General features: G+C 46.8%; 1 protein-coding gene and 1 pseudogene across 4 annotated transcripts in view; one reads left to right on the plus strand and one right to left on the minus strand.

Annotated features, from left to right (window-relative positions):
- LOC109573049 (V-set and transmembrane domain-containing protein 1-like) overlaps positions 1-9,238 on the minus strand; it is a 19,945-nt gene extending 10,707 nt beyond the window's left edge. The window contains exons 1-2 of one of the 4 annotated variants that reach the window (XM_019980262.2): positions 9,003-9,233; positions 2,542-2,577 (exon numbers count right to left, since the gene is read on the minus strand). In XM_019980262.2, the coding sequence (XP_019835821.2) occupies positions 2,542-2,577; positions 9,003-9,036 (70 nt within the window). In that variant the 5' untranslated portion in view covers positions 9,037-9,233. Of the gene's footprint in view, positions 1-2,541; positions 2,578-9,002 lie in introns of all 4 variants that reach the window. The other 3 variants (XM_019980261.2, XM_070771697.1, XM_070771696.1) reach the window with 3 other exon arrangements.
- LOC109571595 (NADH dehydrogenase [ubiquinone] 1 beta subcomplex subunit 4 pseudogene) lies at positions 5,869-9,007 on the plus strand (annotated as a pseudogene).
- Positions 9,239-13,094: the final 3,856 nt, after the last annotated feature.

Here is a 13,094-nt window from a genome sequence, read left to right on the forward strand (position 1 = left end):
AGGAAAAGCTTTCAACTTTTCACCATTAAGTATGACCTTAGCTGTGGGCCTATTATATTGGCCTTTATTGTGTTGAAGTATGTTCCTTCTACAGCCAATTTATTGAGAGTTTTTATATTGAAATGATCTATTTTATCAAAATTTTTTACATATAAGATGAACATATGATTTTTATCCTTCATTCCGTTAATGTGTATATCACACTTATCGACTTGTATAGTGAACCATCATTGGGTACAAAGGAGAAATCTCACTTGATCCTGGTGTGTGAGTCTTTTAATGTACTGTTAAAATTGATTTGCCAACATTTTGTTGAGAACTTTCACATCTGTATTCATTAGGGATATCGGTCTATAGTTTTCTCTTCTTTCAGTGTGCTTACCTGGTTCTGATGTCAAGGGGATGCTGGCCTTGTAAAATGAGCACAGGAATGTTCCTTCCTCTGTGCTTTTTGGGAAGAGGCTGGGAATGACGGGTGTTATTTCTGCCTTAAATGTTTGGTGGAATTCACCAGTGAAGCCATCTGGTCCCGGGCTTTTCTTTGTCGGGAGGTTTTGATTGCTGGTTCAGTCTCTTGATCTGTTATTTATCTGTTCCAGTTTCCCACTTCTCCATACTTCAGCCTTGGTTTGTAAACGTCTGCAAACGTTCTCCTGTCTGTAGGTACCACCAGGTCCAAGTTCTCCCAGATGACGGCCAAGAGGGGCTGGAATCAGGTCACAGCCTCCTGCTGGTTCTATGGCTGGTACTGAGGCCTGTCTGCCCACTATCCAACGCCCAGGTGGGTGACGCTCCTCCTGGGCCCTTTGGTGTCTGGTGGTGGATCCCACAGCTCCCACAAGGCACTTTTGCTCACAAATGGGTGCCAAATTTTAGTTGTTGGAGTGAGGGTACAAAAATAAAGAATGGCAGACCTCCCTGGTGGCGCAGTGGGTAAGAATCCGCCTGCCAATGCAGGGGACATGGGTTCGATCCCTGGTCCAGGAAGATTCCACGTGCTGTGGAGAAGCTAACCCTGAGAGTCACAGCTGCTGAGCCCATGAGCTGCAACCACTGAAGCCCTCGCACGTAGAGCCATGCTCTGCTACAAGAGAAGCCCCTGCAATGAGAAGCCCACACACCACAGCAAAGGATAGCCCCCATTCACCCCAACTAGAGAAAGCCCGTGTGCAGCAGCAAAGACCCAGCACAGCCAAAAATTAATTGCTTGGTTATTATTTTTTTTTAAATCACAGCCTCAAAATGGAATCATTTGTGTAGACTGTGCTAGGGCTCAATGCCTAATCTAATTGAAGCTTTGAACCCCAATCCCATAAATGTTGTCTTAAACAGTCAATCAGGAATTTTTAGCTCAGCACCAGTGAGGTCTCTGTCCCCCTCCTTGCCCCAGAGGACCACCGGTTAATCTGCTGCGTGGACCGCTTTCTTTTTTTTTTTTTTCAGCCACAAGCCATTGCAAATTGATTTGCTACAGAGAAGGGTAAGCGTGACGGAATCTGCCTCCCATGGCCAGTGCTTGCCTCCACTGCGTGGACCGCTTTCTGTGCTCCATAGGTGGTGGTGGTGTTCAGTCACTCGGTGCGAAGTCACTTGAGTAGTGTCAGGCCCTTTGCAACCCCGTGGGCTGTAGCCTGCCAGGCTCCTCTGTCTGTGGGATTTCCCAGGCAAGAATACTGGAGTGGGTTGCCACTTCCTCCTCCGGGGGATAGCAAAGCACGATTTGCAGAGCAGATTTTCAGTCATGCTCTGGGATGGGGAAGGCAGCTTCTCAGCAGCAGGTTTCGTGGGTCCATCTTACGGTGAGGTGCCCGGGGTCAGTGACATCACCTGTACAAAGGCACCGGCTCTCTCTGACTGCACCCAAGGATTTTATGGTTGGAGGGAGCTCTGTGCTGTGTTTGCCAGACAAGACTAACCTGTTTGAGAAATAAAGAGGGGGGATTGTCCGAGGTGAAGGACAGAGAGAAAATATCCCCAGACCACCTGTCAAGGAGCCCACGACCACCTTAGGTGGGTTAGTGGCTCAGTCACATCCAACTCTTTGTGACCCCATGGACTGCAGCCCACCAGGCTCCTCCACCCATGGGATTCTCCAGGCAAGAATACTGGAGCGGGTTGCCATGCCCTCCTCCAGGGGATGTTCCTGACCCAGGTTTCGACTCTGCATCTTCTGCATTGGCAGGTGGATTCTTTACCATCTGAGCCACCAGGGAAGCCCAGGCTCCAGGTGAGTGAGGAGGAATTCAGCCATGTTCCTGTTGAGTTCTGCCCTTTATTGTACCCAGAGTCCTGTGACTTCCCCCGCATGAATGTCGCATTCCAGACATCGAACTGGCACATGAGGGTCACGTTGCTGCCACGTGCAACCTCTGAGCTGGGCAAGGTATGGAGGAGGGGTTTGGGAAGTTTCTCTGGATAGAATTTGGAGTTAGACTCTTCATCTTGGTGACCACTAAAACCCTCCTAGAATTCAGAGGATGAAAGGGAAAAGGTCATGAAACTCGGGGTGTGGGAACAGAGTCTAGGTCGGAGATGACTCACCATTATTTTCCTCATCTTCATTGCCCAGACAAAGCCCTGGAAGAGAAACACTCATGAGAGATGAATTATATGCTTGTCTTTTTCTTTTTAATTGAAGTATAGTTGATCTGTTGTGTTAGTTTCAGCATACAGAAAAGTGATCCAGTTATATATCTAAATCTACAGATGTACATCTAGACATGAGAGTGACTCAGGAGATCTGGCCCTTGTTTCCACTCAATAGTGGGTGCAAAACACGAGCCCCCAAGCTTCACCAGAAAGCAGGGACGTGGGAGCCTGGCAGTGGATGGAGCCCCCTGCCAGGGGGGATTAGCTCTGGCGGCAACGGCTGCACTGACAGGCAGGAAACAGGTTTCCAGGTGGTCAGGGGGGTAGGGGGTGTCCCCAGGTCTCGTGGTCTCTTTTCAGTCCCTTTCTCCTCTGCTTTTAGTCTAAAGTCATCTCAGCTCCGTTATCAGCCAGTCTTCTGCTCCAATGGTGACTCCCATTCTTCCTTTCATTTTTTTTTTTTTTAAATAAACACACGATTGCCTTAGATTCACTTTCTATCATGAAACCTTACTGAGGAGTAGGTGAAAACTGACAGAGGGGTTCTCTGTTTTTGACAAATACGATTGTATTAATGTGTACATGTGATGACTGCATGCATGTATGCATTGTGCAGTGACCACCACCATGAAGCTAATTAACAAACAAGTCAGCTCACATAGTTACCTTGTGTGTGTGTGCGGGAGGCAGTAGGGGGAGAATGTTTAAGATCCATTCTCTGAGCCGATTTCAATGTTATTAACTATCGTCACCATGCTGGTCATTAGATCCTCAGAACTTATCTTTCTTTTTAAAAAATATCTATTTATTTTGTATTTGTTTATTTGGCTGTGCTAGGTCTTAGCTGCAGCATATGGGATCTAATTCCATGACCAGGGATCAAGCCCGGAACCCCTGGACTGGGACTGCGGAGGCTGAGCCACTGGGCCACCAAGGAAGTCCTATCTTTCTTAATAAAGGACCGCAGCTGACATAGGCAGAGACCTGGCTGCAGTGGAGACACCTGCCACTGAGGAGAAGAGACGCACTGGAGTGTAGGGTAGCTCGAAAAAGCAAAGGATAAAAGATAGCGCCTTGAAATCTTAGCAGAATTCTGAGATAGGGAGCTGTAAGCAACACAAGTAAGCATATTTATCTGGAAATAATTGCAGTGAATAACTGCCAATCAGTGAGAATCTGTCATTGGACGGATTCTTCACGTATGTCAGCCATGTACCCACTTATATTATCTAGCGGGTCCTTTATGACAACTGATATTTACCATACAGCTACCCTCTCTGCCTGACTCAGCCAGGCATCATCCATTTAACATTTAGTACGGGCTCTGGAGAATGAAATAGCAACCTGCTCCTGGATCCTTGCCTGGAGAATCTCACGGACAGAGGAACCTGGAAGGCTGCAGTCCACGGGGTTGCAAAGAGTCAGACTTGACTGAGTAGCTAAACAGCAACAATGGCCTTTAAGTACACCACGTGGAGAGCTGCTCAACTTCCAAGCTAGAAAGGGAGGAGGAGAGTGACACTAGAATCTATAGTTCCCCAGAGAAGAGGAAAAATTACTTTGATGATGTGACATAATAAGAAACACATTGGGTCTTTGTCCCTGGTCCAGGTACAGAGCTCCTCAAACTCTTGAAATTCCCTGAGTGTTGTGAGAGGTAAAAGTGTCTTTTGTTATGTTAAAATAACTTTTGGAAAAGTCTCTAGGTAGCCTAAGGATGGTGGCCGGTTGCCAGGGAAACCACGTGATTAAAGGGTTGGAACTGTCAGTCTTACCCACCCCCTACCCCCAGTCCCACCCCCAACCCCGACCTCCAGGAAGGGAAGAAGGGCTGGAGATTACCAATTGCCAGTGATTCGATCAATCATGCCTATGTCGACTAAAAAAATACGCACAAACCTAAAAGTTGAGAGTTATGTTTTATTCATCAGATATTCTTAGGACTTCAAGCCCAGGAGGCAGCATCTCAAGTAACCTTGAGAGAATTGCTGCAGGGTGTGGTGTGGGAAGGATATATATGAGTTTTGCAACAAAGGGTAGGAGGTCAGAACAAAACGTTACTGTTAATAAAAGAAAATCAGATGTCTCAAGTTAAAGAATTTCGCGTTTCTCAGTATGGGAAGATGCAAGCGTCTGGGCTCACGGCAGTCATCCCTTTGATATGGACCTCAGCTGTCTGCAGCCAGTATCCCTGTTTTCTTAACCCTGAGTTCCCTCAGGGCTCACCGTGGGGGTGGCTGCAGTCTGATGGCTGCTAGATGGCAGGTGTTCTTTCCTTCCTGAGCTCCCTCGGGGCTCACCCTCAAGTGTCTTCAGTCACTGATGATTGCAACATCCTTTGTTTACTGATACGGCAGGAAATATTCCATTTCTCATCTATGTAGTGAAGCCTCCATAGAAACTCAAAAGGATGAGTTCAGAGAGCTCCCATGTTGGACACGTGGAGATTTTTCAAGCGTGATGTGCTCAGAAGCCCTTTTCCTCATACTCGGCTCTGTGCACCTCTTCCATTTGGCTGTTCCTGACTTAAATCCTTCTATGTACTGTGCTTAGTCGCTCAGCTGTATCCAGCTCTTTGTGACCCCATGGACTGTAGCCCACCAGGCTCCTCTGTCCTTGAGATTCTCTAGGCAAGAATACTGGAGTGGGTTGCCATGCACTCCTCTGGGGCATCTTCCCAACCCAGGGATCAAACCCAGGTCTCCCACATTGTATGTAAGTGGATTCTTTACCAACTGAGCCATGAGGGAAGCACAAGAACACTGGAGTGAGTAGCCTAACCCTTCTCCAGGGGAACTTCCTGACCCAGGAATCGAACTGGGGTTACCTGCATTGAAGGCAGATTCTTTACCCACTGAGCTACCCAGGAAGCCCAAATTCTTCTATAATAAATCGGTAATCTAGTGAGTAAATGTTTCTCTGAGTTCCATGTTCTCACAAATTTGAGTTCTAGCAGATTGATGGACCCAAGGAGTGGTTCTTTAGAACCTTCCATCTGTAGCCAGTCGGACAGAAACACAGGTGGCCACTAGGGCTTGTGACTGGCACCTGAAGTGGGAGGGAGGTCATCTTCTAGGACGGAGCCCTTAATCTGTGGGATCTGACGGTGTCTCCAGGTAGTTCATGTCACGATGGAATTGAATTGCAGGACAAACAGCTGAGTCAGCTGCTTGGTGGTGTGAAGAACCACCCCCTCCATATTCACACACATCGAAACTGGGTGCCGAGTCCTCACTGACGTCTGAGAAGTAAAACACTGCCTGCCACATCAGTAAACAAATGGTGTCACCGCCATCAGTGATTGCACACACGGCTGACAGTGAGCCGGTGAGCTCTGAGGCAACGCAGGAAGCAAAGAACACCTACCATCCAGCAGCCATTAGACTGCAGCTGCTGCCTGTGGTGAGCCCCGAGGGAGCTCAGGATGCGAAAACACGGGATGCTGGCCCCGGACAGCTGAGGTGTACACCCAGGAATGATTTCAGTCAGCCCAGACTCTTGTGTCTCCCCATACATAGAAAAGCTCTAAATTCCTTAGTTTGAGATATCTGGTTTTCTTTTATTAGTAGTAGTGTTTTGATGTTCAGACCCCCTGCCCTTAGTTGCAAAATCCCTATCCATCCTGGCTCTTCCCTCGCCTCCTTGAAGCAGTTCTTTCAGAATTACTTGTGATGCTGTCTCTGGGATTGGAAGTCCTAAGAGTATCCACTGAATAAAACACAACTCTCAACTTTTATGTTGTGCGATTTTTTTTCAGCTGACAGTTTACACAAGGCCCTACAGGAGTCGGCTGGAACCCTAACCCAATATGACCGATATCTTCCTAGGAAGTTGGACGGGCAGGCACTGTTGTGCGCCGGGTTGCCAAGACGCTGTTCCCCAAGTACAAGCCATGAGCCTGGCCACCCTACCTGTTACCCTCCACCCAGCTGAATAGGATATATCTCTCGAAACCCAGAAGGCACAAGCCAGCCTGTTGGCCATAAGATCCCGGTTTAAATGGGAGTACCAGCTTCAGTGCAACGACCCTCGCCGCCGAGGGGTTATTGAGGATCCTGCCTTGGTTTATTGGACGTGAGCAAGGTCAGCAAATGTCTATCCCAGTTTCAGGCCCACCTCCAGAGCCTGCTCTCAGGAGATCTGCTTGGGATTGGGCCCCTCCTCTTCTGGTTTTATGTTTTCAAAACTGACAAAGATAAGAAAGAAAAATTGATCCAGGAAGGAAAGTTGGATCAAACATTTAACATCTCATATTAATTCTGGCAATGATGACTTTATGTACTGTTGTTTAAATGAATCTATTAATCATTAAAGAAAAATAATAATTAGAGGTTGGGAAGAGACCTGGAGACAGAACATGCAGAGGAAAGATGGCCATGTGACTCTGTGAGGATCTACAAGCCGTGGGGTGCTAAGGATTCCGAGTCATCTCTCAGCCAGAGTCGAGGAGGGAGGTGTGGAACAGACCCTCCCTCAGAGCCCCGAGGAGGAATCAACCCTGCTGACACCCCAGTTTTGGACTTCTGGCCTCCAGAATGGTGGGAGAATAGATGCCTTAAGCCACCTGATTTGCCATTATCTGTTGAGGCAGCCCAAGAAAATAAGTGTAGAGAGTATGAGGTCCTTCTCTTGACTGCCCCATTTATTCTGTCCTGCAACTGGAGGTTTGGGGTATGGTGACTGGCAGCCACCTCTCACGCTCACATGTGTGTGTGTGTGTGGGATGAGAGTGACCTCAAAGGGAAGGGCTTAGCCCAGAAGAAGGAGGAAGGAACCCAGGGGTGGGAGGGGGGCAGATGGCAAGCCCTGAGGTCCTCCACGCTGCCCCCCTCCTGAATCCGGCTCCACTCACAAAGGAGGAACTGGGCACTTAGTTGGGTGGGGCTGCCTTTCCAAAGTCTGGAGAGACCAGGCCAAGATTATAGTCTAGGGCTTCCTTCCTACAAGCTGAGGTCTGTTTGATCACCTTATGTTCAAGTTGAACATCAGCTTAAAATCAAGCTCAGGATACAGCTGGTCAGAAAATGTTCTTATCCACTGGTCCCTGCCTTTGTATCGTGAAGTGAAGTGTAATTTGGTCAGTCATGTCTGACTCTTTGTGACCTCATGGACTATAGCCCACCAGGCTTCTCTGTCCATGGGATTCTCCAGGCAAGAATACTAGAAAGGGTGGCCATTCTCTTCTCCAGGGTATCTTCCCAACCCAGGGATTGAATCCAAGTCTCCTGCATTGCAGGTGGGTTCTTTACCATCTGAGTCACCAGGGAAGCCCCACCTTAGTGTCATCAGTTAAGTTCAGTCACTCAGTCATGTCCAATTCTTTGCGACCCCATGAATTGCAGCACACCAGGCCTCCCTGTCCATCACCAACTCCCGGAGTTCACTCAGACTCACATGCATCGAGTTGGTGATGCCATCCAGCCATCTCATCCTCTGTCGTCCCCTTCTCCTCCTGGCCCCAATCCCTCCCAGCATCACAGTCTTTTCCAATGAGTCAACTCTTTGCATGAGGTGGCCAAAGTACTGGAGTTTCAGCTTTAGCATCCAAATCTGACTCCATGTTGGATCTGTTTCTTTTACTTTAACCTTTGTATTCTGTTGTTTTTGCTACAAGTTAATCACTAAAGGGATGTTGCCTGCACACTTAAAGTATACATACTGGCTCTTGTCCATGAACCCTGCTTCTCATGCCTGAGTCTTGAGCTAGAATATCTTTGCTTAAGCTCACGGGAAATATCCTGACCAGGCCCATGTGTGAATGGCTGCAGGAAAGAAGAAATTAACACATCCCTTCTGGATTCTGGCCAGAAGTATGAAATATTTGCAACAATTTGTTGCCTTTTTTATTTCACCTTCTCACTTGCCCCTCTTTGTTTTATGTAAGGAGCATCCAGACCCTCAGCAAGATGGTTCTTTGGGACATTAGTCCACCATGTTCTTGGTCTGCTGGTGCTATTTCTTACTCCAACAACTCATCTTTCAAGTTATTGGCCCATCATGCAGTGAGCAGTACAAGCTTGGACTCAGTAGTAACATGTCTTTTCTGTATTCCTTGTTTATAACCAAACTCACAGACTTTCACACTGTAGACCCTGCTCCCATACACCAATGGGACATTCAAGGCGAGATGGTGGTATGTAGATGATACAGACTTGGAGGTCCCACTTGAGCTGTGCATTATTGAGCCAAGTACACTGAGGCTGTTACCACATGTCTCCGCTTCCTCATCCCTTATGTGCAGGCACCAAAACCAGGGCATGCAGATTCCACAGCCCACAAAACTCTGACAGGTCGCTTGTACCCAGTACACGGAAGCCATCATTTCTGTACTTGCCACATTCCCCATGGTAACCTCCACTACCTGGTGAATATTCTCACCCTCAAACCCGTCTGTCCCAGCCCCGGAGACTCACCGAGGCAAAGCAGGAACAGGAATTCCGTGATCATGGTGTCCCTTCTGTCCGGACCAAGATCCCACCTTCAGTTCTGTGGTTCAAAGGAAGACATGGGACTGGGCGACCACAGCCCCCTCCTGCCCTCTTGGTCCTGGGGATGTGTGGCCAGAGGTTTTGCCCTGACCCTTGGCTCCTCCACCATCTGGTGCACAGTTTCCTTCCCACAGCTGACTCAGGAAGCCAGAGGCCACCAATGACAACATCTTCCTCATCAATCTATTGTGTGTGGCTCCGCCCACCCTGAGATCCCTCCTATCTTGTCTGAAGTCTGGCCCAAGACGTTTTCCTTAAAAATAGTTAGTCTTTTCAGAGAAGGAAGAATACCCTGTGAGATCCTTTCTATGTGGACTCTAAAAAGAAATGATACAAATGAGCTTACAAAACAGAAAGAGACTCACAGACTTAGAGAATGAACTTATGGTGGTGGGGGGCTGGGGGAAGGATGAGGGGAAGGGATAGTTAGGGAATTTGGGATGGGCATGTACACACTGCTATATTCTAAATGGATAACCAATGAGGTCCTACTGTAGAGCACAGGGAACTCTGCTCAGTGTTATATGGGAACTTGGGAGAGAATGGATACATGTATATGTACAGCCGAGTCCCTTCACTGCTAACCTGAAATTATCACAACATTGTTAATCGTCTCTACCCCAATACAAACTAAAGGGCTTTTTTTTTTTTAATTGTCTTTTAAATAGCTTTACTTTAATTTTTAAATTGAAGTATAAATGACTTATATTAGTTTCAGGTGTAGCACATAGTGATTCGGTATTCTTATGAATTATACTCTATTAAAACTTACTACTGGGACTTCCAGTGGTAAAGAATCTGCCTTCCAATGCAAGGTACCTAGGTCCCATCCCTTGTAAGGGAACAAGATCCCACATAGGGCAACCAAGCCTGCTTGCCTCAACTGGAGAATCCATGTGCCACAATTAGAGACACCCACGTACTGCAATTAAGACCCAGCAGTCTAAATAAATAGATTTTCTTAAAGTTATTACAAGATAGGGCGTCCTTGGTGGCTCAGTGGTAAAGAATCTGCCTGCTAACGCAAGGACGTGGGTTCAATCCCTGGTCTGGGAAGATCCCACATGCGTGGGACAACTAAGCCTGTGTACCACGGCTACTGAGCCCACAGACCACAACCACTGAAGCCTGTGCACCCTAAAGCCTGTGGTCCACAATGAGAGAAGCCCGTGCACCATCACTAGAGAGGAGCCCCCGCTCTCCGCAGCTAGAGAAACCCCAGGCAGCAACGGAGACCCAGCACAGCCAAAACCGAATAAATAAATCTTTAAAAAATGTTATTACAAGACAATGGCTATATCCCCTATGCTCTACATCCTATTGCTTATCTATTATAGTCATGTCCGACTCTTTGTGACCCCATGCACTGTAGCCCACCAGGCTCCTCTGTCCATGGGATTCTCCAGGCAAGAATACTAGAGGGGGTTGCCGTGCCCTCCTCCAGGGGATCTTCCCGACTCAGGGATCGAACACATATGTCTGGCGTCTCCTGCATTGCAGGCAGGTTCTTTACCACTGAGCCACCTGGGAAGCCTATATGTATGTATGTATGTATGTATATATATATATATATATATCCTATCTTATTTGGTCACTGACCTATACAATTTAAAGTGTTTCATGCCCATGAATATTTCCCCACAACATAGTTAGAAGTTGTTTCCCCAACGTGATTTTTTATTTTTGGTTCTTTTATTAGTTTATACATTATGATACTGCCTTCAAACACTGCGATTTCATTTTTACGTTCCACAGTTCAGTTCAGTCGCTCAGTCATGTTCGACTCTTTGCAGCCCCATGAATCGCAGCACACCAGGCCTTTCTGTCCATCATCAACTCCCAGAGTTCACCCAAACCCATGTCCATCGAGTTGGTGATGCCATCCAACCATCTCATCCTCTGTCGTCCCCTTCTCCTCCTGCCCTCAATCTTTCCCAGCATCAAAATGAGCATCAACTCATCATTTCTCATCATCAAAATGAGCATCAACTCATTTTTAAATGAGTCAGCTCTTCGCATCAGGTGGCCAAAGTATTGGAGTTTCAGCTTCAGCATCAGTCCTTCCAATGAACACTCAGGACTGATCTCCTTTAGGGTGGACTGGTTGGATCTCCTTGCAGTCCAAGGGACTCTCAAGAGTCTTCTCCAACACCACAGTTCAAAAGCATCAATTCTTCAGTGCTCAGCTTCTTTATAGTCCAATTCTCACATCCATACATGACCACTGGAAAAGCCATAGCCTTGACTAGACGGACCTTTGTTGGCAAAGTAATGTCTCTGCTTTTTAATATGCTGTCTAGGTTGGTCATAACTTTCCTTCCAAGGAGTAAGCGTCTTTTAATTTTATGGCTGGAATCACCATCTGCAGTGATTTTGGAGCCCAGAAAAATAAAATCAGCCACTATTTCCACTGTTTCCCCATCTATTTGCCATAAAGTGATGGGACCAGATGCCATGATCTTCATTTTCTGAATATTGAGCTTTAAGCCAACTTTTTCACTCTCCTCTTTCACCTTCGTCAAGAGGCTCTTTAGTTCTTCTTCACTTTCTGCCATAAGGGTGGTGTCATCTGCATATCTGAGGTTATTGATATTTCTCCCTGCAATCTTGATTCCAGCCTGTGCTTCCTCCAGCCGGGTGTTTCTCATGATGTACTCTGCATATAAGTTAAATAAGCAGGGCAACAGTATACAGCCTTGATGTACTCCTTTTCCTATTTGGAACTAGTTTGTTGTTCCATGTCCAGTTCTAACTGTTGCTTCCTGACCTGCATAGAGGTTTCTCAAGAGGCAGGTCAGGTGGTCTGGTATTCCCATATCTTTCAGAATTTTCCACAGTTTAATGTGATCCACACAGTCAAAGGCTTTGGCAGTATGGCCTTGCTGGTTATCCATTTTAAATACAGCAGCATGTACATGTCTATCCCAAACTCCTGGGGGAAGGAGTAGGCTGATTCTTAATATGCAGATAGACCCAGCTTCAGCCTTTGCTGCTTCTTGTGAAAGATCCCAGGCTGTGTATATATCTAACATGTAATCCACAGACCTGGGATGCAGAAGACCGTGGATCCCGCCTAGGATGTGATGTGACATCGACGGCGTCATGCATGAAAAGTATATGAAGGGTGGGAGCTTACAAGATGGTCATTTTCTCTCCCTTTCCCTCGCACCAAGGTTCTTTTTTATCCTGTTACTCAACAAGCAAACACTACCAGTACTCTCAGGGCACAGCTGAAGATTTTATTTTGAATTTAATGATTTACAAAACACCTTCATTTTTTGTTGCTGTTGTTCAGTTACTGAGTTGTGTCCGGCTCTTTGAGGCCACATGAACTGCAGCACACCAGGCTTCCCCGTCCTTCACTATGTCCTGGAGCTTGCTCAAACTCATATCCATTGAGTCGGTGAAGCCATCCAACCATCTCATCCTCTGTCGTCCCCTTCTCCTCCTGCCTTCAGTCTTTCCCAGCATCAGGGTCATTTTCAGTGAGTCAGATCTTCGCATCAAGTGGCCAAAGGATTGGAGCTTCAGCTTCAGCATCAGTCCTTCCAGTGAATCTTTAGGGTTGATTTCCTTTAGGATTGACTGGTTCTAGCTCTCTTCCCTGTTGAAAAATCTACATCAGGCACTGTTCTTATGACTTTAGAGTCCTGGCCAACAGTCTTTCTGCAAAGCCCCTTTCTTAACTTCTAGACATTCTGGTTTGTTCAGACCATTCTCACTGGCAAAAAAAAAAAAAAAAAAACCTTGGTACTGTGGATTCCTGATCTGGGTCCAGGACTCGAGGAAGGGTCCAGAAACTAGTTATGATGAGATTTTCAGTTGTTGACTGTGTGACCTAGGTCAGGGTTTCTCAGCGTTGGCATTGCTGACATTTGAGACTAGATAGATGTTAGTGGTGGGGTGTGGACTGTAAAGTGTTGATTTACATTCCCGCCTTCTACCTGCTAAATTACAGCAGCAATGCCCTGTTTGGTTATTGAATTAATGCTATTGCTGTTTTAGTCACTAAGTCAT

Source organism: Bos indicus, chromosome 18 (assembly GCF_029378745.1).
Source record: "Bos indicus isolate NIAB-ARS_2022 breed Sahiwal x Tharparkar chromosome 18, NIAB-ARS_B.indTharparkar_mat_pri_1.0, whole genome shotgun sequence".
NCBI lineage: Eukaryota > Metazoa > Chordata > Mammalia > Artiodactyla > Bovidae > Bos > Bos indicus.